The sequence below is a fragment of the Ictidomys tridecemlineatus genome, chromosome 8 (assembly GCF_052094955.1).
Source record: "Ictidomys tridecemlineatus isolate mIctTri1 chromosome 8, mIctTri1.hap1, whole genome shotgun sequence".
Classification (NCBI taxonomy): domain Eukaryota; kingdom Metazoa; phylum Chordata; class Mammalia; order Rodentia; family Sciuridae; genus Ictidomys; species Ictidomys tridecemlineatus.
In genome coordinates, this window is record NC_135484.1 from 32219052 (window position 1) to 32242549 (window position 23498).

General features: G+C 35.7%; 1 protein-coding gene and 1 pseudogene across 10 annotated transcripts in view; one reads left to right on the forward strand and one right to left on the reverse strand.

The window, feature by feature from the left end:
* Positions 1–1162: 1162 nt before the first annotated feature.
* The window catches only part of Akap7 (A-kinase anchoring protein 7), a 124396-nt gene continuing 102060 nt past the window's right edge, over positions 1163–23498 (reverse strand). For 6 of the 10 annotated variants that reach the window (XM_078019129.1, XM_078019130.1, XM_078019132.1 and 3 more), the window contains one exon: positions 2585–3151. In XM_078019129.1, coding sequence (XP_077875255.1) covers positions 2955–3151 — 197 coding nt within the window. In that variant the 3' untranslated portion in view covers positions 2585–2954. Of the gene's footprint in view, positions 2291–2584; positions 3152–23498 lie in introns of those variants that run through there. The other 4 variants (XM_078019131.1, XM_078019133.1, XM_040283328.2 and 1 more) reach the window with 2 other exon arrangements.
* Positions 4222–6971, forward strand: LOC110596986 (ribosome biogenesis protein NSA2 homolog pseudogene; annotated as a pseudogene).

Here is a 23498-nt window from a genome sequence, read left to right on the forward strand (position 1 = left end):
AATTAAGAAATTCTATTTTATACCTTCCATTGTTTTTATAAGCCTGCTTAAATGGATACTTCATTGATAAGGATTAGAATCCTTTATCCTCAAATCACATCAGCTGAACACTCTCATAGTGTTCACAGAAATTCAGATCTGTGTGGGAGCTTGTTTAGTCAAAAGAAAGTGACTTTCCCTTTGTTACACATTCTTAATTTGTGATATATATGGTACTTGGTGAAGAGGGAAGTGATATGTTGTAGAAAGTGTCAGCTTTGAAGTAGAATAGATTCAAAATTAAATTTAGCCAGACTTTTTATTAGCTTTATGATGATGGGCCATCGAACCATGTAGAGCCTCCATTTCCTAATATGAAAAAAGCATTAATTACTTCCTAATAGGATCAGTGAGGATTCAACCATGTGCCCAAATCACCTGACACACAATCTTAGCCTTAGTGGATATTTAACAAGTGGAAAATACGATTCTCAGCTAAAGTCACAGTAAGACGTGGAATCCAGATTAAAAGTGAATACCCTTTCTTAGCCCTTAAGCTTTTCAGATGGACTGGAATAAGATGTTTAAAGACGGATGCTGAGAAGAGCTCTCTTTCCTGAAATACTGTTCACCAGGTTATGAGAGGATGAAAGCAGCACTGGGACATCTGGATTATCGTTTGTGTCCAGATCCCTAACAGCATGGCCTTGGATAAGAACCTCAACTTCTTCCAGTGTGCTTTCTCATTTGAAACACAATGCAAGCTAAAAATATCTTTGCTTTCTACCTAAGGGCTACTTAAGAAGGCCAAGAAGGGCCTCAATCACTGAAAAAAGGTCCATGGCACACAGCTCAGCCCCCGGGCTTCTGCCCTGGGTGGGTCTAGTCCTTTTGTCTTTGCTATTGATGTCACTTCAATGATACATGGTTAATTGTTCATAGGACACTATTTAGATTTTATTTGAATTTAATGTTCTGTTGTTAATTCTCTGTGAAGCTGACTTACTTGAAATGGTTTAAAAGTCTAGAGTTGATGGTGCTTTGACAACTGTGCTCTTTTAGCATGAAGGAAAGAACATACAGTGAACGAACACTGAAACCATCAGAGCTCCTATTCCTGGTTTCAGTGAACCAGCACAGAACCAACAACTTCCAAGAGTAAGAAAAAGAAAGGAAAGGCAACAAGGGAAAACAATACATTTATTAAGAGGCATGAAAATGCATAAACTCACTTATAAATAAATGTAATATAATTTATCCAGTGAAAAAATAGCTAAAATCCATGAGCAAACTGGATTTTATATTTGAATGATTACATATTTGATCTCCAATCATTTCTCCTTCCATCATGATCTATGAGTAGCAGCAATTTTACAATGACTATAGAAAAAAAGCTGTTATCAATAATCATATGGGGAGAAATTTTTCAAGAATGCTCTTTAAAATTGAACCAGTGCAAACAAATTCAAATTATAAAGGATATGATAAGACCTGGGGCTTATCTTCAAAAAAGTAGAAAATAAAATCTGAAACATTCATTCATTAAGAAATGACAAAGCAAATTACATTTTGATCAGTGAAAAATAATACATATGGATATTATAAAACATTTATAACCAGTGATTACAATTACTATATTTATAAATGTTCATTCAAGTACTATTAATGTTCAATAAACATTCAAATTTTCATTAAAAGTAACACTAAATGTAGACAGCTGGACAATGCTTCTTTTGATTTTAATATCATGTCAACAGGAAGCAAGTGACCCTTAAAATACTGTTGTTGGTTTTGTTTTTTCTGTAATTGATTTTTTTCACAGTCTGTATTTTTTTGTCTGCAAAGACCCAAGAAACATCTCACAACAGCTAATTAGGAAGTCATTTCTATAAAATGACTCAATATTACAGAAACAATTATTCTAAAACACAAGTTTAGCTCAAAAAATAACAGGGCAAAATTGGTTTTCTTTGGCAAGAAATTCCTTACCAAATGTTGGTTCACTGTTGTATAGAACCTATCAGAATACTTTGGTATTTACCAAAGAGATATTTAAGAAGCTGCAAAGATTTCATAACTATGTTATCATGATAACAACAAAAAGCTTATGTCAAAGTCGCGCTGAATTCAACATGATTTACTTGATTACTATTGTCAATAAGTCTTCCTTCAAAAAGCTCCCTCCTAATTTTGGCCTGAGTCTCAGGCTTTAATAAAAGTTCCTTTATCTGTTGCACCTTGGCCTTGAGACCCATCCTTTCTCGATGTAAAGCTTCATTAATTAAGTCTTGAATTCCAACAGGTTTCTTGCCTAAGGGAAAAAATTATATAATACATTTAAAGTACAAATGTCAATGAAATACATTAAATATGGCATATTGACTTATCAAAATAAGGTTAAAAACCCTTTGAAATGTTGCCATTTTATAGAAAAGGTTTCATTTGCAGAAAATATATCATTTACATGAAACATAATTTACTGTAAAGAAGATCACTACCCAATGACAGCACACTGAGAACAACATAAAACATTATGGATTAACTACACAGATGATAATCTCAACAGTGATGAATTTAAATTTAGCACTTGATAGCTGTGTGTGAGTTTTGGCCTCAGATAAATTAGTCAAATGTCCTACACAATATAAATGGCAGTGTTCCATTTATGGCAAGACCTCTCCTGCAGCTTCTAAGTCCAGGAGGCGTGATCTAAAGGTCCCCCTCCCTTGTGCCTGGCTGAGGGCAAGTGAAACTTGGGCCATCTTTCTTCCAGAAATTAATTTCCCCTGCTAGTCCCAGCATTCCATTTCTCTTCTGTTGTTTCAGAAATGCAAAGGCATCTATCATGAAAGCGTTGGGCAACCTCCATGGATTCGATAAGAGAGATGCTTAAAAAGCACATTGCAAGTCAGTCCCGAGCCTTGGCAGAGGGGAGCAGGATGCTTTTCACAGAGCAGCAGGAATCTGCTGGGGTCTCATTTCCTGTTGTTATCACTGTCATTGCCATTCCGCTCAGCCTCTTCGATTTTCACAGAGCTCCCTTCCCCGAGCTGCTTTTTGTTCTGTGTCTCTTCCAGATACTGCTGCACAGCCTTGAGCACCGCGTTCTCCACCAGCCTCTTACTGAGCCTTACCAGTTCAGCATCATCCGGCTCCCCTCCGTCCTTTTCACCTACATTCCACAACAGAGAAGAGAGGTCACTGAGCTCATATTACCATAGCAACTCAGCCATGCAGGGGCCAGCTAGTTCAGCTAGTTAAAAAGAGCAAGTGTCCTTCAATCTGGTAAATTAGGTCTATAAATCCAAGAACAGTGGGTTGTCTTTTCATATGGTATTTGCAGAAGTAGGAGCCTGACTATTCCTGAAGATTTCAGGGTAAAAAGCAATTCATTAGGTCCAATCTAGAAACACCAACTAGCAATACTGCTAGTTTCCCATTTCTAGGCAGAATGTTTGTTCTCTCTTCCAAAGCTAACTCCTACTACTGAAGTGCATCTGCCCACCACCTAGAGCCTCAGACATGTGAATTTACCTCCTTCTCTCTCTCCAATGCCAGCTCTGAGATCATCAAGACTCCCCTATCATCTCATTGCTTGGGATCACTAATTTTAAAATGCTTATCCTGTAGATTGGTTGTTAAACTCTCAGCACTCCCATAAAGACAAAAGCAGTTATTACCACTAGAAACTGATTGAAAATAAGCAAATATAACTAATAATTTTCTTTTAAATCTCAGTGCTATTACTGCAATTTAAGAAACAAAAAGTTCTTCAAATAAGAGTTAGGAGTATGAGGGCAAATTACTAGATGCTACTATCTTATGGTTATTTTAATTCCCTACTAGTGATAATCCAGGTTTAAGAATTCTACCCTTCATCTTACTATAAAAGAACTAGTTCCTTTCTATTCTCATGCTACACGCTGCCCAGTCACTCTCTTCCCCTTTTGCTTTTACTGAGGAACAAAGGGCTCTTTCCCCATGTCCATTTAGCACCCTATCTTCTTCCACTAAGGTGTGATCCCAGGAAGGCAGATGGCTAGAAGCAAAGAAGTTACCAGAATGTTCACCCATTAAGCTCAGCTCAATTTTTGGAAAGTCTCATAAGCTCCAGAAGGCAAAACCTGTGTTGCTCTTACATATTCAGGTTGAAAACAGGCAGATAACACAAAGGATCTAAGCTGGAAGGTGGGCATTATTTTCTATCTTCAGTGTAACAGGAATTGAAGAACAAAAACAGACATGCAAAAGGTAAGGTTGGGCCCCATCACTCCTTTGGAGCCCTATCATTTTTCTGTAATGTACATTCAAGACCAATTCTACTTATAACTGCCCCCATCTTTCCTGGAGTCATCCCAAGCAGAAGAGTAGATGGGTTAAGACCTTTCATCTAGAGACACTAACAGAAGGAAGCCTTAAAGACTGATTTCCCTTTAAATGTGAAAATATGACATCTAAGACCTATGATCAAAGGTCTAAGACAAAACATTTTCAGTGCAAAATAAGTTTAGAATTGAGTAAGCGTCAACTTGGTGGTAACTGCATAGAATCTACTAAACATAAATACGCCAGGATATTTGAAATGAAAGATAAACAAATTCACTACTAGTATGACTTTTGGTTACAAGTTTAAGTTCAGATTGTTTTTACCAGTAAGAATGAATGAGTACACTGAAAAACAAAAGATTTTATCTCAATCTTAAACACAGTGTTTATACTACATAGACGGTATCTCCTAGTATGCACGAGATGCACACGAGATGCACGAGAGAACCCACAGCAAGGCTCTTCGCAGAGCCCTGCAAGAACACAGTGCATCTTCATTCCTGTAAGAATTCATGTGTTCTCACTCTTAGCAGACTTAATTCAACTTAATTTAAGAAATGAATTTTTAAAAATAGACCTCATGAAAATAGAAGGGAGACCAGTAGGAGCTGAAGAAGGGGATCAGACAAGGGAGGTGAGGAGGGAAAAGGGGAGCTCACTGGGGAATGAAATTGATCAAATGATATTTTGTGCATATCACAATGAATCCCGCGGTCACATATAATCATAGTGTATATCAATTTTAAAAAGAGGCATTTTAAGATAAAGTTCTGCTGTGTTTTTCTTCTTTATTACTTGAATAAGGGTATCTGCCTCTCACAGTGACCTCTAAGATGAATGACTACATTGGTACCAGGGATTGAATCCAGGGCACTCTATCACTGAACCACATCCCCAGTCACCTTTCCTTACCCACCTTTTTAAAAATTTTATTTAGAGACGGGGTCTCGCTTATGTTGCTTTGTGCCTAAGTTGCTATGACTGGCTTTGAACTTGTGATCCTCCTGCTTCAGCCTCCAGAGCCACTGGGATCACAGGTATGTGCCACATGCCTGGCTTCACACAAACTATCTTTAGATATTCCAACAAATATACCCAAAGCATCAGACTCTTGATTAAAAATATCCTTTCTAGGCCTATTTGATTTACTTAATATTATATCTACCTAAAATAGCAGACTAACCTTTGTCTTTGACATGTTATTTTAGAAATCTCCTGAAAATATCCTTGATCAATTTTAGGAGAATATAAAAAATATAAAAGAAAAGCAATAAAAAATAAATCTTTAAAGCCCACCAAGTACAGTACTGTACTGAAAGGAACATCCTTAAGAAACTTTTCAGCAAACTTCAAGTAAGCAAGTGTAACTCTCCATAGAGTTGTGGCAACATTAACCCTCGATTTGGACCTATGATTCTGCTTTTGTTTATGTTACCTGAGATTTCTAATACCAATCCATGCAAGGATACAGTTTATTTTTGTGGTCATAAAAATAAAATAAGTGAACTCCTTAGTGGTAACAAGAATATTTTATACCTACTAGAATAATTTAAGATCAACATTAATGTGACTCAGTTAGTCTTATGTGTGAGTTGACCCAACAGTAGCTGATGTCAACATGAAGGGTCCCAGAAACCTTTACCATCCCCTACCCATCACCGGTATCTAGGTGTCTATTTGTCCTAACTGAATAAGTCATGCTTATTTGTTTTTTAAAAGGGATCAAAGAAAATATTCTTTAGAATATAATGTAAGACATGGAGGGTACAATCACATTAAAATGAGAGCATTCAAATATTAAAACATTAAATGTTGTTACTTGAACACATTCCAACTATTAAAAATCTTATTTGGGGAAAATGAGAACTTCTTCATGCCCGAGGGGCTGCATCCAGTGCGTCTAGGGCTTCACCCCACCACAAAATGAATATGCCATAAATGCTATGAGTATTGTTTGGATTGCCATGATAAAATAAGGAAGGAAAGCCAAGAGGCACATAAATGTTCAAAAAAGGCAAAAACAAACAAACAAATAAAAAAGACTGGTCTGAAGGCTAAGCTCTACCAAAAGCAGCTCCATGATGAGAAAATGCAAATGAAAAAGAGCAAGATGCCTGAAGAAAGAAACAGCACGCAAAAGAATGCGAAAAGGCCCCACCCACAGCAGTACCTGGCTATCTGCTGGACACAGAGTCCCAAGCTAAGGCACTCTCCAAGATGGTTAAACAAAACAAAAACTGAAGGCAGAAAAATGGAAAGTCCTGCCCATTGCTCTTGCCCAGGGGGAAACAGAGGTATTAAAAGTTATTGAGACAGAAAAGAAAAAAAGATGGCATGGACCAGGATGGTTAAAAAGTCCTCTATGTTGGAGATAAAACCACCTAAATATGAAAGATTTATTAGGCCAATGAGTTTATGTTTCAGTAAGGCCATCCTGAACTGAATGCCACCTCTGGCCTGCCAGTACATCCCCACCATTTACAATTGTGGGTATTATTACCAAAGGCACTGTCATTGAGGTGAACATGAGTATTAGGCTTCTGACACAAGGAGGCAGGATTACTTGGGAAAAATATGTCCAGGTTATCAACAATCCTGAAAATAATGGATGCATAAATGTATCCTTATTGACTCTGTTACAGGATAAGAGCCTGCCACAGAGCTGAGGCAGCCAAGGCAGTCCTTTCTTACTGCTTCTTGCATCACACCAGAAAGATTTCAGATATGTTGCACAGAGTAGCAGGCATGAGTTTATTAGAGCATGAGTTTATTAGAAGGCACAGGGAAAAGGAAACAGGACACTCTCAAGGGAGAAGAGTGTTTCCACTCAGAGAGGAAGACAGCACACCCCTCCTGTCCTTCAATTTTATTGAAGGGTTCCAGGGAAGTTTCCAAAGAGTTCCACCCAGGTTCACCTCTTGACTGACAGTGGGATTATATCAAAATTCCAAGTCTCCACTGCACATGGTAAAGGCTCAGGGCAACTCTAGCTCACTTTGGCCTATGCTGATCAGTTTTAATTGGAACCTGTTCTTACAGATTTTACTCTTAAGAGAAATTATCTTTATCTTTGTGAGTTCTGAAACTTGGTCTGTGTAAGGGTTACAAAAGTGTCCCCCCTCCAGCAACCCACATAACTTGTATTTTTATCAGCATTTGGGGCCTGCATTTCTCCTGTAGATAACAAATTATTTGCTGAGAAATGTATACATCCTATTGACTTAAGTCAGGCAAGGCTGCAGGTTAATTGTTTTCTTAAAAGAAATCTTGTGGGAGTCAACACAATGCACCCAGTGTATAGAATTATTCCCTTAACCTCATGTTCCCACCACTCATCTCTGTTATCTATAAGTCTGACAACAGTTTCATACAAATGACTCCAAAATCATGGACAACTATAAAATAATCAGGAAAACCACCATTACTAATACACTTTTAAATACTACCAAATAGCCTTACATATCTACAATCCTCAAAAGAACTATTTATTAAGTTGTAAAATATGTTAATGGTAAGATAAAATCAAAACCTTACTTGGTATCTGGATGAAGCCTTCCTCTGTATCTTCCCCTCACTCGCACAACTTTGTATTTCCTGTTCTAGAAACATGAGTATGTCTTCCTTGAAAGAGGAATTTTCTTTTAAAAATGTGATCATCTTTTCAATCATCTATCTGATATATCTTGAAAATACAGAATATACCCAATATCTGCTAAATAATTCATCTTTCATTTAGTCAAGAAATAGATTCATAGGTACCTAAACTATCTACCACTACTAAGTATTTAACAAAATGAATTATGTTTAGTCTCTGACTGCATAAAAGGATGACCAATAAATCATGATTGCAAAACATCAGGTTAAGTGCTATAATAAAATATGTTCAAGGTTCAATGGGGTAACAAGGTAGGTTTCATAGAGCAGATATTTCAGTTCATCGAGTAAGCATTTTCAGCCATGAAACAGGAATAAGGAGGAATGAAGAGATTTTCCAGGCATAAAAAGAAAAAAAAAAGTGTTATAGTTTGGATCCTAAATGTCACTCAAAGACCATTTGTTAAATTAGTACTGGTTCCCAGCCCATGCAACATTGAGAGGCTGTGCAACTTCTAAAATTTGGATCCTCATGAAAGCAAGTTAGGTCAATGGTGGTGTGCTCACGAAAAGGGTACTGGAAATCAGCCCCTTCCTTTCTTTTCTTCCCAGCTGCCAAGAGGTGAGCAGCCTCTTCCACCGTTTGCTTCTGCAATGATGTACTGTGTTGTCACAAGCTCAAGCAACATGACCAAGCACCATGGACTAAAATCTCTGAAACTGTGAACAAAAATAAACATTTTCTCCTTCAAGCTGTTTGTCTTAGGTATTCTCTCACAGTGACAGAAACCTGACTGATTCAGAGAGGGATAAAGGGCCCCGTGTATCATGCCATGAAGCCTGATTTCATTATGTAGGTGATATGCAAATAGAGACAAAGATTGATCACTCCAACAAAGAGACAAGAGAGCAAATACAGGCAACCATTGATCATACCAACAAAGAGATAAGGGAGAAAATACAGGTAGCAAAAGAGTACTTCAAGAAAGATAGACATTCTAAAAAAAAAAATCAGAAATCCCTGAAATGAAGAAAACAATAAACAAAATAAAGAGCTAAATAGAAAACATTACCAACAGACTAGATCACTTGGAATACAGAACATCAGATAATGAAGACAAATATACAATCTTGAAAATACAGTTGACCACACAGTGAAGATGGTAAGAAACCATAAACAGAACATCCAAGAATTATGGGACAGTATCAAAAGACCAAATCTAAGATTTATTGAGATAGAAGAAGACACAGAGATTCAAACCAAAGGAATGCACAATCTCTTCAATGAAATAATATCAGAAAATTTCCCAAACATGAGGAATGAATTGGAAAATCAAATACAAGAGAATTGCAGGACACCAAATGTACAAAATTACAACAGATCTACGCTAACACACATTATAATGAAAATGCCTAGCATAACAAATAAGGATATAATTTTAAAAGCCACAAGAGAAAGGAATCAGATTATATATAGGGGAAAACCAATTAGGATCTCTGCAGATTTTCAATCCAGACCCTGAAAGCTAGAAGATCCTAGAACATATACCAAGCTCTGAAAGAAAATGGATGCCAACCAAGAATCTTATATCCAGAAAAATTAAGCTTTAGATTTGATGACGAAATAAAAACCTTCCATGATAAACAAAAGTTAAAAGAATTTACAACTAGAAAGCCTCCACTAAAGAACATCCTCAGCAAAATATTCCACAAGAAGGAAATGAAAAACAATAATGAAAATCAGCAAAGGGAGGTATTACACTAAAGGAAAAAATAATCAGAGGAGAAACCAAATCATATTAAATACCAAAAATAAACAAAAATGGCTGTGAATACTAATTATGTCTCAATAATAACCTTGAATGTTAATGGCCTAAACTCATTGATCAAAAGACATAGACTGGAAGATTGGATTAAAAAAAAAAAAGATCCAACAATATGCTGCCTTCAAGAGGCACATCTCATAGAAAAAGACATTCACAGACAAGGTGAAATATTGGGAAAAATCATACCACTCACATGTACTGTGGAAACAAGCAGGGGTTTCTATCCTCATATCAAATAAAGTTGACTTCAAGCTACAGTTAATCAAAATGGATAAAGAAGGACATTTCATATTGCTTAACAGAACCATACATCAACATAATCAAGGCATAACAATTATAAATATATATGCCCCAAATAATGGAGCATCTATATTCATCAAACAAACTCTTCTCAAGTTCAAGAGTCAAATAATTCTGGGTGACTTTACCACACCTCTTTCACCACTGGATAGATCTTTCAAACAAAAACTAAACAAAGACACTACAATAAATAACTTAGACTTAACTGATGTATATAGAGTATATTATCCATCAACGAGTGAATATACTTTCTTCTCAGTAGCACATGGATCCTCTCTAAAATAGACCATATATTATGCCACAAAGGAACTCCTGGCAAATACAAAAAAAGTAGAGATGATACCCTGCATTCTATCAGATCATAATGGAATAAAATTAGAAATCAATGAAAAATAAAAAATAAAAGCTACCCCAACACTTGGAGACTAAATAATATGTTATTTAATGAACAATGGGTTGGAGAAGACATCAAGGAGAAGATTAAAAAATTCTTTGAAGTAAATGAGAACACTGATACAACATATCAAAATCTCTGGGACATGAAGGCAGCACTAAGGGGAAAGTTCATTGCATGGAATTCATTCCTTAAAAGAAAAGTCAACAAATAAATGACTTAAAATTACATCTCAAAGTTCTAGAAAAAGAAGAACAAACCAACACTCCAAAGCAGTAGAAGATAGGAAATCATTAAAATTAGAGCTGAAACCAATGAAACTGAAACATAATAAACAATTGAAAAAAGTTGACAATACAAGAAGTTGGTTCTTTGAAAAAATAAATAAAATTGATAAACCCTTAGTCATGCTAACAAAGACAAGGACAGAGAAAACTCAAACTACTAACATCCATGATAACAGACACTACAGAAATACAGAAGATAATTAGAATTTATTTTGAAAATTTGTACTCCAATAAAATAGAAAATATCAAAGGCATCAACAAATTTCTAGAGTCAGATGATTTGCCCAAACTCAATCAGGATGATATATACAAGTTAAACAGATCAATTTCAATCAATGAAATAGAAGATGCCATCAGAAGCCTACCAACCAAGAAAAGCCCAGGACCAGATATATACACAGCTGAGTTCTACAAGACCTTCAAAGAATAACTAATACCAGGACTTCTCAAATTATTTCATAAAATAGAAAAAGAGGGGACACTTCCAAACTCATTCGATGAGACCAATATCACCCTGATTCTAAAACCAGACAAAGACATGTGAAAGAAAGAAAACTTCAGACCAATATCTCTAATGAACATAGATGCAAAAATTCTCAATAAAATTCTAGTAAATTTAATGCAAAAACATATTAAAAAGATAGTGCACCATGATCAAGTGGGGTTCATCCCAGGGATGCAAGGTTAGTTCAACATACAGAAATCAATAAGCGTAATTCATCATATCAACAGACTTAAAGATAAGAATCATATGATCATCTCACTAGACACAGAAAAAGCATTTGACAAAATATAGCACCCCTTTATGTTCAAAACACTAGAAAAACTAGGAATAACAGGAACATATCTCAACATCATAAAGGCTATCTATGCTAAGCCTCAGGCCAACATCATTCTAAATGGAGAAAAATTAAAGGCATTCCCTCTATAAACTGGAACAAGACAGGGTTGCCCTCTTTCACCACTTCTATTCAACATAGTTCTTGAAACAATGGCCAGAGCAATTAGACAGATGAAAGAAATCAAAGGAATATGTAGAGGAAAAGAAGAACTTAAATTAGCACTATTTGCTGATGATATGTTTTTATACCTAGAAGACCCAAAAATCACCACCAGAAAACTTCTAGAATTAATAAATGAATTCAGCAAAGTAGCAGGGTATAAAATCAATATTCATAAATCAAATGAATTTCTATACATCAGTGATGAATCCTCTGAAATAGACATTAGGAAAATTACCCCCTTCACAATAGCTTCAAAAAGAAACAAATAAACAACAACAACAACAACAAAAACTTAGGAATCAACTTAACAAAAGATGCGAAAGACCTATACAATGAAAACTACAGAACGCTAAAGAAAGAAACTGAAGAAGACCTTAGAAGATGGAAGATATCCCATGCTCTTGAATAGGAAAAATCAATACTGTCAAAATGACCATACTACCAAAAGAACTATACAGATTCAATGCAATCCCAATCAAAATCTCAATAACATTCCTCATAGAAATAGAAAATGCAATCATAAAATTCATCTGGAAAAATAAGAGACCCAGAGTAGCAAAAACAATTCTTAGCTAGAAGAGTGAAGCAGGAGGCATCACAATACCAGACCTTAAAGTAAACTACAGAGCAACAGTAACAAAAACAGCATGGTATTGGCATCAAAATAGATTTGTAGATCAGTGGTACAGAATAGAAGACACAGAGACAAACCCACATAAATACAGTTATCTCATACTAGACGAAGGCACCAAAAACATATATTGGAGAAAAGATAGCCTCTTTAACAAATGGTGCTGGGAAAACTGGAAATCTATATGCAGCAAAATGAAATTAAGCTCCTATCTCTCACCATGCACAAAACTCAACTCAAAGTGGATCAAGGACCTAGGAATTAAATCAGAGACCCTGCACCTAATAGAAGAAAAAGTAGGCCCAAATCTTCATCATGTCAGATTAGGCCACAACTTCCTTAGTAAAACTCCTATAGTGCAAGAAATAAAATCAAGAATCAATAAATGGGATGGATTCAAACTGAAAAGCTTCTTTTCAGCAAAAGAAATGATCAGTGAGGTAAAAAGAGAGCCTACAGAATGGGAGCAAATTTTTACCACATGCGCATCCAATGGAGCCTGATCTCCAGGATATGTAAAGAACTCAAAAAACTTCACACACACACACACACACACACACACACCAATCAGTAAATGGGCCAAGGAACTGAACAGAAATTTCTCAGAAGATGATATACAATCAATCAACAAATATATGAAAAAATGTTCAACATCTCTAGCAATTAGAGAAATGCAAATCAAAACTACTCAAAAATTTCATATCACTTCAGCCAGAATGGCAGTTATTAAGAATACAAACAACAATAAGTGTTGTCAAGGGTGTGGGGGAAAAGGCACACTTACACATTGTTGGTTGGACTGCATATTGGTGCAACCAATCTGGAAAGCAGTATGGAGATTCCTCAGAACTTGGAATAGAGCCACCATTTGACCCCGCTATCCCACTCCTCGGTTTACACCAAAAGGACTTAAAAACAGCATACTGCAGTGACACAGCTACATCAATGTTTATAGCCAGCATAGTTCACAACAGCTCAATTGTGGAACCAACCTAGGTGCCCTTCAGTAGATGAACAGATATAAGAAACTGTGGTATATATACACAATGGGATATTACTCAGCATTAAAAGAAAATAAAATCATGGCATTTTCAGGTAAATGGATGAAGCTGGAGAATATTGTGCTAAGTGAATTAAGTCAATTCCAAAAAACCAAAGGCTGAATGTTTTCTCTGATATGTGGATGCTGATCCGTAATGGGGATTGGGGGGGGGCACATGGAAGGAATGGAGGAACTTTAGATACGGTAAAGGGGAGGGAGGGGAAGGGAGGGGAATGGGGGTACAAAGATGGTGGGATAAGATAGATATCATTATCCTAAGTACATGTATGAAGACATGAATGGTGGGACTCTACTTTGTGAACAGATACATGAAAAATTGTACTCTATATGTGTATCATGAATTGAAATGCATTCTACCATCATGAACGACAAATTAGAATAACCAAATAAATTTAAAATTTTTTAAAAAGATACCAGAGGGGCAAAATTGAAGTAGGTTGTTGAAAAAACAAAAAATACAAATAATGTGGGCCTAAAACATGATAAACACAATAGGAAAGTAGGGACAAATAACAGAGAGAATTAAGAAACAGGAATACTGAGCCATGGAGCCAATGTAATTTGAGAAAAATGTTAAAGAAAGAAGAGGGTGATGCAGGAAAAAATATGAAGGAACAACCACTAAAAATGCTTTAATTAGAAACTATAAACACTTGAATCAAGAAGCTTGAAGAATCACAGGTACAAGAAATGTGAATAAAATCAAACCAAAGGAAAAAGGCAGCCAAAAGAAAATGGTTGTATTCTGCATATGTATTCTACACACAGAGGAACAAAGAGAAAAATGACCACAGACATGCCCATCAGATATGCCCATCAGGAACAATGCAAAACAAAAACAATACCACAACATTTTAATGTTTTAAGTAAAAAAAAGAAAAGGCAACACAGAATTCTTGACCCAGAAATTTTATCTTTCAAAAACGGGAATGAGGTGTTGTGGCTCAGCGGTAGAGCACTTGCCTAGCCTGTGTGAGGCACTAAGCTCAATTTTCAGCACCGCATATAAATAAATAAAATAAAGGTCCATTGACAACTAAAATATATATTTTTAAGAATGAGAATGAGCTGGGCAGGGTGGCACAGGCCTAAAATCCCAGTGATTCCAGAGGCTTAGGCAGGAAGATTATGAGTTCAAAACGAGCCTCAGCAACTTAGTAAGTCCCTAAGCAACTCAGTGAGGCTCTGTCTCTAAAAAGATATTAAAAAGGTCTGGGGATGTTTAGTGGTTAAGCACTCCTGGGTTCAATCCCTGGTAACCAAAAAAAAAAAAAAAAAAAAAAAAAAAGAGAGAGAGAAAGAATTTAAAAAAAGACTTTTCCAGATATCAAAGGTTAAGTGAATCCATTTATAGCTGCCCAGAAATAGAAGAAATGTTAAGTAAGAAATTTCAGGCAGAAAGAAAATTTTACCAGATGGAAATTTACATCTACTCAAAAAACAAGAAGATAACTAAGAACACACATGTATAGGCAAAAATAAAAGACCTTGTCTCATTCTTATTTCTTTAAAAGGAAAAAATAACTGTCTAAATAGGGTTTATAAAAATATATTAAAATAAAGCATACAGTAACACAAAGATTTTTGCCTAAAATCAGGAAGAAGAGAAAGATATCTGACGTCACGACTACTACATAATATTGTGCTATAAGCATTAGCCAATGCAATTAGGCAAGAAAAAGAATTAAAACCCTCCTGATTGAAAAAGAAGAAAAATTGTTTTTATTCACAGAAGAGATCATCATCTACCTAGAAATCCTAAAGATTCTACTAAAATGTATTTAAAAGATCACAAGATACAATTTCTATATTTAAAAAATCAATTGTACTAGCCACAAACAACTGAAAACTTAAAAATTTAAAAAATATTACCTTTGTTTTTTTCTTTTCTTCACCAATACCTCTTCTTTCCCATCCCTCCCCCCCTTCTTCTATTCTACTGGTCTCCCTTCTATTTTTTTTAAATTTGTTCTAATTGGTTATACATGACAGTAGAATGTACTTTTTGACACATTGTGCACAAATGGAGTGCAACTTCTCAATACTCTAGCTGTAAATGGTGTAGAGTCACACCAGTAGTGTAATCATACATGTGTATATAAGGGTAATAATGTCTGTCTCATTCTATGGTCCTTCCATCCCCACAGCCCCACCATTCCCCTCACTCCCTGCTGAAAATTTTACCTTTAACAGCATAAAATATTATATAGGGTAAACAAAAAATGTGTGCAAGACAACTATAAAACCTTCTGAGAGAAATTATGATTAAACAAATGAAGAAAGAAACTTTATTCATGGATCAAAAGACTGGATTTTATTAAGATCTCAGTATCAATCAAAAACTCAACAATGATTTTTTTGCAGAAATTCTTAAATTTATTTTAAAACTTACATGAAAATGTAAAATACTAGACCAGTCAAAACATTTTTTTAAAAGAAAAAAGCTAGAAGATATGTTACTGGATTTCAAGAGTTACTTTGAAGCTACAGGAATGGGGTCAGCTTGGTATTGTTATAAAAACAGACAAAGATCAATGAAACAAAACAAAATTCAAAAAATAGACTCAAACATATATGGCCAACTGATTTTCAGCAAAGGTCCTGAGACAATTCAAAAGAGAAAGAGCAATCTTCTCAAGAAATGGTACTAAATTAGACATCCATATATAAAAAAAAAAAAACCTCAATCCATATCACACTATACATATAAAAATCAACTCAAAATGGAGCATAGACTGAATATAAAGTCTGAAGGTATAAAGTGTTTAGAATAAAATATCCAAGAACTTCTCAGTGACCTTAATTTCTTAAATAGAACATCAATAGCCCAAACTATAAAAAAAATTATTGGACTTCATTAAAGTATAAAACTTTTGGTATCCACAAGATACTGTTAAGAAAATAGAAGGCAAAACACAGACTGGGAGAAAATATTTGCAAAACATGTCCATTAAAGAATTTCAAACCAGAATATGAAAAGAATTCTTACAACTGAATAAAAAACCAAACAAATATAAAAATGGCCAAAAGATGGGCTAAGATTACAGCTCAGTGGTAGAGCATTTGCCTAGCATGTGTGAGGCACTGGGTTCAATTCTCAGCACCACATATAAATAAATAAATAAATAAAATAAAAGTCTATCAACAACTATAAACAATATTTTTAAAAAGTGGCCAAAAGAATTTAAGAATTACTTTACAAAAGGTAGCTGGATAGCCGACATTTCTGTTGCTGATGGTGATGCAAAAATGTTATAGCTATTGCAAAAAAAAAAAAAAAACCAATTTGGATATTTCTTATAAATGTTTACCATATTCTTGCCATACAACCCAGCAATCTCATTTCTAGCTAGATTTGAAAATAGGTGAAATGAAATTATATACTTAGAAAATTGCCTAGGATGAATGTCTATATAGCTTTATCCATAAATATCCCCAATTATAAACCATTCAAATGCCCTTCAACTAGTGAATTCATCTAGAAACTATGGTGCAGGGCTGGGGTTGTATAGCAGAGGCTTTGCACATGTGAGTCACTGGGTTCCATCCTCAGCACCACATAAAAATAAATAAACAAAACAAAAGTATTATGTCCATTTACAACTAAAAACAATGTTAAAAAAAAAGAAAAAGGTATGGTGAATTTATGCAATGGTAACGAGACACTGCTACAAGGTAAGGAAATACTGATACATACAATGGCCCAGATGAATCTGAAACATAACATGCCATGTGAAAGAAGACAGATTCAAAGGCTACAAACCAATGATTTTATATATGACATTTCAGAAAAGGCAAAATTGACTGCAAACAGACCAATGGTTCCCAGGGGTTGATGGCATGAGAGAATTTTAGAAGGTGATAGAACTGTTTATCTTATTTTTAGTGGTGGTTACAGATTCGGTGTGTTGATTAAAACTCACAGAACTAAACACAAGAATTTTAGTGTATGTAAATTGTATCTCAATTTTAAAAAATACTAATAAGAACCATTTCTTCCCAGTGATTAGGGACAAATTTAGTCTCTACTGGGGTCAACAACATTAAATGAACTCATGCCTTATCACTCTGCAATTAGCAGGTAGCTGGCTATTAGGATGACTTCTTAGCTTCCTCGGTTCTAAGACCATTTTCAACTCTAACAGCTATAATATCTCACAGAGGCAGGCCTCGGATTTTCGGTTGCTTTCCTTCTGAATCATATTTTTCTCTTGTGCTCAATATCAAATATTTCCATAAAATAGAGGGGGGTGGCTTCTGAGCATGAAAGTGACCCAATTATTGTTTTACTTCTGCCCCTCCAGTGTATCAGGCATACTGTCTGCTCCAATGTACTCAGTACAAACTAAATTGGCACCCAGTACCCTGATTGACAAACGATCACTGTCACTCTTTCTGAAATCTCTCTCAGAGGGACACTGTGCTCACTGCAGCTTGTTTTGCTTACTTGTTTTGCCTGGCATTGTTTGTAGGCTCCCACCTGCTGTTGTGTACCATAAATTGCTCTCTATTATATAGAAACCATGGTGGTTTTGTCCCTGGATTTTAGTTCCTATTTTTGTTCAGGTTGGAATGTGGGGACTTCTCAAGATCCCTGACAATTGCTCAAGGCCTCTGGGAGTCATTTTGTACAAAATCAATTTAAAGAAATGATTCTAAGTGGTGATAAAAGAGGCAGACATTCTAAGTCCAGGTCACAGGAGTATCAACAGAGGCACAGCTATCAGTGAAAATATATACATATGACAAAGAAGAAATAGAGCTTTAAATATGTCACAAGCATAAATTTTCAAATAATCATACTCTTGACTGGCAGAAAAACAAGTAGACTGGAAAATGAAGCACTGCTTAGAGTCTTAAAACCGCTGCATACAATTGTTATCATCTGTTTTAAGAGAGTTTTACACAAAACTTAAAAGCATGAGTAGCTGGCATGATTTTCTCTTATTTGGCCAACACACCTGCTCATGTAATATACATTTTTCTTTCTCAGCTAAAACTACACTAGGAGTTGATTCAAGCAGAAATAAAGGTTACTTTCCATTCTGAAGGCATTGCTCACTAAGACAGGTCAGCAGAATAAATGCTGCCACCCATCTAATCAAGTAAAGTAAATCATAAATTGTGGATGCCATTTTCCCTCTTTTTAAGCAATAAGACCACACTCAGGTCAAGCAGAACCATGGGCTGAGAAAATTCCCTGGATGCCCAGTCACCAACACCAATAACAGGATTGATTCCTTCCATTTGTGTAGATAACACTTCACACCTGTCAGAGGGCTTTTCCAAACATTATCTCACTTGGTTCTCACTGAAACCTCATAGGTAAAATAAGTGTTTTCCTCCCCTTATTACAAGTCAGAACAGTGAGATGCAAGAGGTTGCATAAATTGCCTGATTGCACAACAGTAGTGATGGGAATCAGTAGTCCTGTCACTAGAATCAGGAATCTCAGTTCATCCAGGACACCCACCCCAGAATACTTCAGATACTCTACAGTAATCTCAACCTGGGGAAAAGAAGACTACAGCTATGAGAATAATAATCTAGAGCTTATTTATTATATTAATTAATACTAATATCAATTAATTTGTACTATATTGTTATTTTATAATCTAACTATATTCTTATAATTGCATTATATATTGTATTACATACTACTAAGTCTTTATAGATGTTTCACACTGGGACAATGGAACAAAATGGTTTAAGCTTAGGGAGAGGGACTAAAATATAAGCATAATTATAAGGTGACAAGAATATCATAAATATTTTTAAATTCACAGGATGAAAAAAAATTTAAACAATTTTTAAATAACATTGTGTGTGTGTGTGTGTGTGTGTGTGTGTGTGTGTGTGAGAGAGAGAGAGAGAGAGAGAGAGAGAGAGAGAGAGAGAGAGAGTGTGTGTGTGTGTGTTGCTGGGAATTAAACCCAGGAACTCATGTGTGCTAGGCACACTCTACTATTGAGCCACATCCCTATCCCTTAAATAATCTTTTAAAAAGTTATTCAAAATTACCTCTCTTCAACTCAGCTGTCTAAATTCTAAAACAACTCCTGTCTGGTCACATGTAGACAGGGTGTTTTGCATTACAAATTTTTCTAATTATTCAGTAGCATACACAAAAAATAGATTAAACTGCCACAGTTTGCTTTTGATGGTTTCTAGAACCACTTGTTAAAATCTAAACATGAAAATCCAGGTAAATCCAGAAAATCCAGAAATTTGGTCAGGATATTTGCTTGTGAATATTGATCAAGCAGTGGGCAAGTCCATTTGCCATTAAAAAGCAATACTAACAGATTAAATAGGGAACATGAATACTAAGGAGAGATTAAGATAAGATGGTTAATCAGTAAAACAAAATCAAGACCAAAAATCATCCTTGGCCATCTTTTCTGTGCATTATAATAAAAATATATAAAGAAACACGGTACACTTTCTAAAAACCCAAAGCCTGGTGACCTCATAAATTTAATGCTTTACTTTCAGGAGAACTGACTGAAGAAGTTATTTAGAATCTATTTTTCTTCAAACTTACTACATACTTCAAAGAACATTTAGCAAAAATCAAATAGATTTAAAGGTATATTTGTGTGTGTGTGTGTGTGTGTGTGTGTGTGTGTGTGTGTGTGTGATGTCTTCTGTTCATTAGAGTTCTCTGAATCTTATTGTAGAAAATTGAACTGGCATTTAAATCTGGTGACTAATATACTGGTGGTATATAAATGTAAATTCATTTGGTTCATCAGTTGGTATTTGCTTCTCAAACTCTTGATATCAAAGAATTACTAAAGCCAAGAGACTAGCCCAAGTCTACACAACAAAAAACTGTCAAAGTTGGAACTCAAATGCAGATCAATGTGGCTCCAAAGCATCCCACTTTTGTCTTTATACTACAATGCTACTCTGTATCCAACAGTGGAAAATATATTATATTCTTATTTTCACTTCTATATTTTTCACTCTAAAATAAGACCTTTAGCCAGAAAACATTTACAATGCTTCCTCTTGAGTTACAGGGTCGGAATTCTAACTTCCCCACTTACCACATCTGTGTCCCTATGAATGTTGCTCGGCCCTTCTATGGTTCACTTTCTTTATTTGCCAACCAGGGATTTACAAATATGGTATTTCTATACCACAGGGATTCCATAAAAATTAAATAAGATAATACTAAGCACCCAGCATAGTGCCTAGCTTTCTTGAAACAATGTTGGAATAGTTGCAAACAAGAATTTTATGCATTGTTCTATATTACTAACATTTACATTCTTTTGCAACTAACTGATGTACCATCACAGGTAAAAAGAACAGCTACTGCTAATTAATCATACAAAAGGTTTCTAGCAGACCTATGAAAAGACTGCAGCTCAAAGAGCCAGTGAGATACAGATAGCTTTAGGTTTCTAGATGCACCAAATGGAAATGTGTAGCATTGAAAAAAATAATCATATCAAGTTCAGTTTATAAGAACATATCTCATTCTGAAGTTTTAAGAATGAGTGTCAGGCACCTGTGGTAATGTCACAATCATTCACAGTCTCAGCTGTGCTCTCAGTGTATAATGCCGCCCAGCAAGCATTATACACTTTCAATCACAGGGCTTCTTTCTAGTCATTCACTCTTTTTTTTGGGGGGGGGGGTCATATCTCCAAAAGATTTGAAATGATTTTTTTTAAAATCAGAAATACAGAAAGGGTATACTATCAATAATTAAGTAAAAATTAGGAGCAACATAAAACAAACTGTGACAGAAAGTAAAGAACAGAGGGAAGAACAGACTACAGAGGGAAAGATCCTAAGAGCCATGAACTGGGCTCTGAACTTCCCAATACTTAAGAGTGAAAGAGGAAGCTAGGTAATTCTCAGCTTGGAGAGTCCAAAGAGCACATCATGGATCTCTCTGGATCAGAGTGTCTGCTCCATAGCTGCACAGAGCTTCAGGCCACATCTACCCTCAAACCCCTTCTTTCCTCCCACCCTTTTTCTAAGTAAGCAAGATTGTCCACTCCACTTCTCCACTTCAGGTTGCTGCTCCTCCCAATTCTACACGCCATGGGGGAGCTGTGGGCCCAGAGCTAGACTGGCCCATATAATGCCCAGAGTGAATATCTAAGTTTTAAAAAGTTGCTCCTTCCTTAAGACACTTCATTTACATCTTTTGAAAATTTTTCATAGCATACTGCTTTTGTTAGTATAGAATGGCACTTTACACTATAATATGTAATTGTAATATCTTTGATATATATGGTATAGTGACCTTGCAGGTTGTATAGTTCATAGTCTGTACCTTTTTTAAAATTTTTATATGGAAAGTAGGAGAAAGAAACTCATTCTACTTGAACATGGAACAGTAAGAATGTTCCCCAGAGCTGTTAGAAGTCTGATTCCCATCCTCAAGTGAGGCCAGATAGGATGAGAACACAGAATCTACTGGAAGCCACCTGTCCCCATCATCAAGTAAAGGCTAACAAGGTGAGACAGAGTGGAAAGAAGAGGTGGAGAGGTAGAGGGTTGAGAATGTCTGCAAGTCAGGTTCAAAGCCAACTTCCAAACCTGTCTTATTTTTCACATGTGTGACTATACATTTTCCCTTTTAATTAAAAAAAATCAGGGCTGGGGTTGTAGACCAGTGGTAGAGCGCTTGCCTCGCACATGTGAGGTACTGGGTTGGATCCTCAGCATCTCACATAAAATAAATAAATAAAATAAGGGTATTGTGTCTATCTACAACTAAAAATTTTTTTAAAAATCAATTTGCCTTGAGGTTTGTGACCTCCTGGCATCTCTCCTGCCACTGCATTGACTCTTTCTACTGTCCTTTTCTACTTCTGCTTTGGTTCCCAGATGCCTCTTGAATTCCTGAGACTTTCAGAGTACTCCAGCCACTGCCTATGCTCCTTTGGTTCCCTTTTATCCTGAAGACAGGAAAGGACAGTACATCATTCTCTGGTGCTGACTTCCACCCGGCTGTCAGTTTAACTCCCCAGCATCCACTGACCTGTCCCAATGCCAGAACCTGACAGTGAGTATCTTTAACATGGAAGGAAAGAATTGGTTTGAAGAAACATTCACTCCTATCCACAAAACACAGTGAGGATTATAGAATATGTGCTCCAAAACTTAAAAATAATAAATTATTTTTAAAATGTTCATAAGCTATTGATAAATTAGTTTTAAAATAATTTGTCCTTTTTAAGTTTGTAAAGTTGTTTTGAGTGAAGGTTTTCCTTTGAACCATCTTATTAACTAATTTGAATTACCATATCACATCTATTTTTTAAATTGATATCTCCTTTGAAATAGTTATATTTTTATGTATTTTTTAAAATGTGGGAAATTTTGTCATAAAAAACACCATTTTAGAATATGATTATTATTTTTGTCCCCAAAGAATAAGAACCACAAATTGGCATAAACTAAATGCTTGACTTGGAGCAATGGAAAAGTATATTTTTAAAACAGCCAACAACCACATGCCAGTTATCGAAGTATTCTTTCAGCTCCAAACCCACCCTTCCTTACTCAGATTTACAATTCCAGGGCTAGGACTAAGCAAATTTACTTCTTTGCCAGCTCCATTTGTTAAGTTCTGCCAAGAGGGGCCACTAGAAGGAAACTGGACATCCCATTGACCCAACTATGGCCACTGTCTCTGCAGCAACTGGTTCCAGTAGAAGTTGATTCCAGTTTTCATTTCATTTTCACCTCACTCCTGGAATCAACCTCATTACATGTCCTCACAAAGAATAGCAAAAGTTGGCCATCCTCGGAGGTCAGAGGACCAGGTTTGAGGTTTCTTTTCTGTGTCACTAGGGCACCTCCTTGGACGCAGCAACACCTCCTCAAAAGTGTGAATCTTCACTATGTGGAACCTTTCCTTCTAGAGGTTAACCCAGGCATAACTGGTCTTCCTCAGTTATGCCTTTCCATTCACTATTTCTCCAAAACTGATTTAAGTAATTCCTTATTAAATGCTCTCTGTTAAAATAACTGATGTATTTCCTATTTCCTTGGCTGGGCTTTTACCAATACAAACTATTTCTTTATCCCCCTCCACAATGTTGTAATTATGGAGGATTCAGATA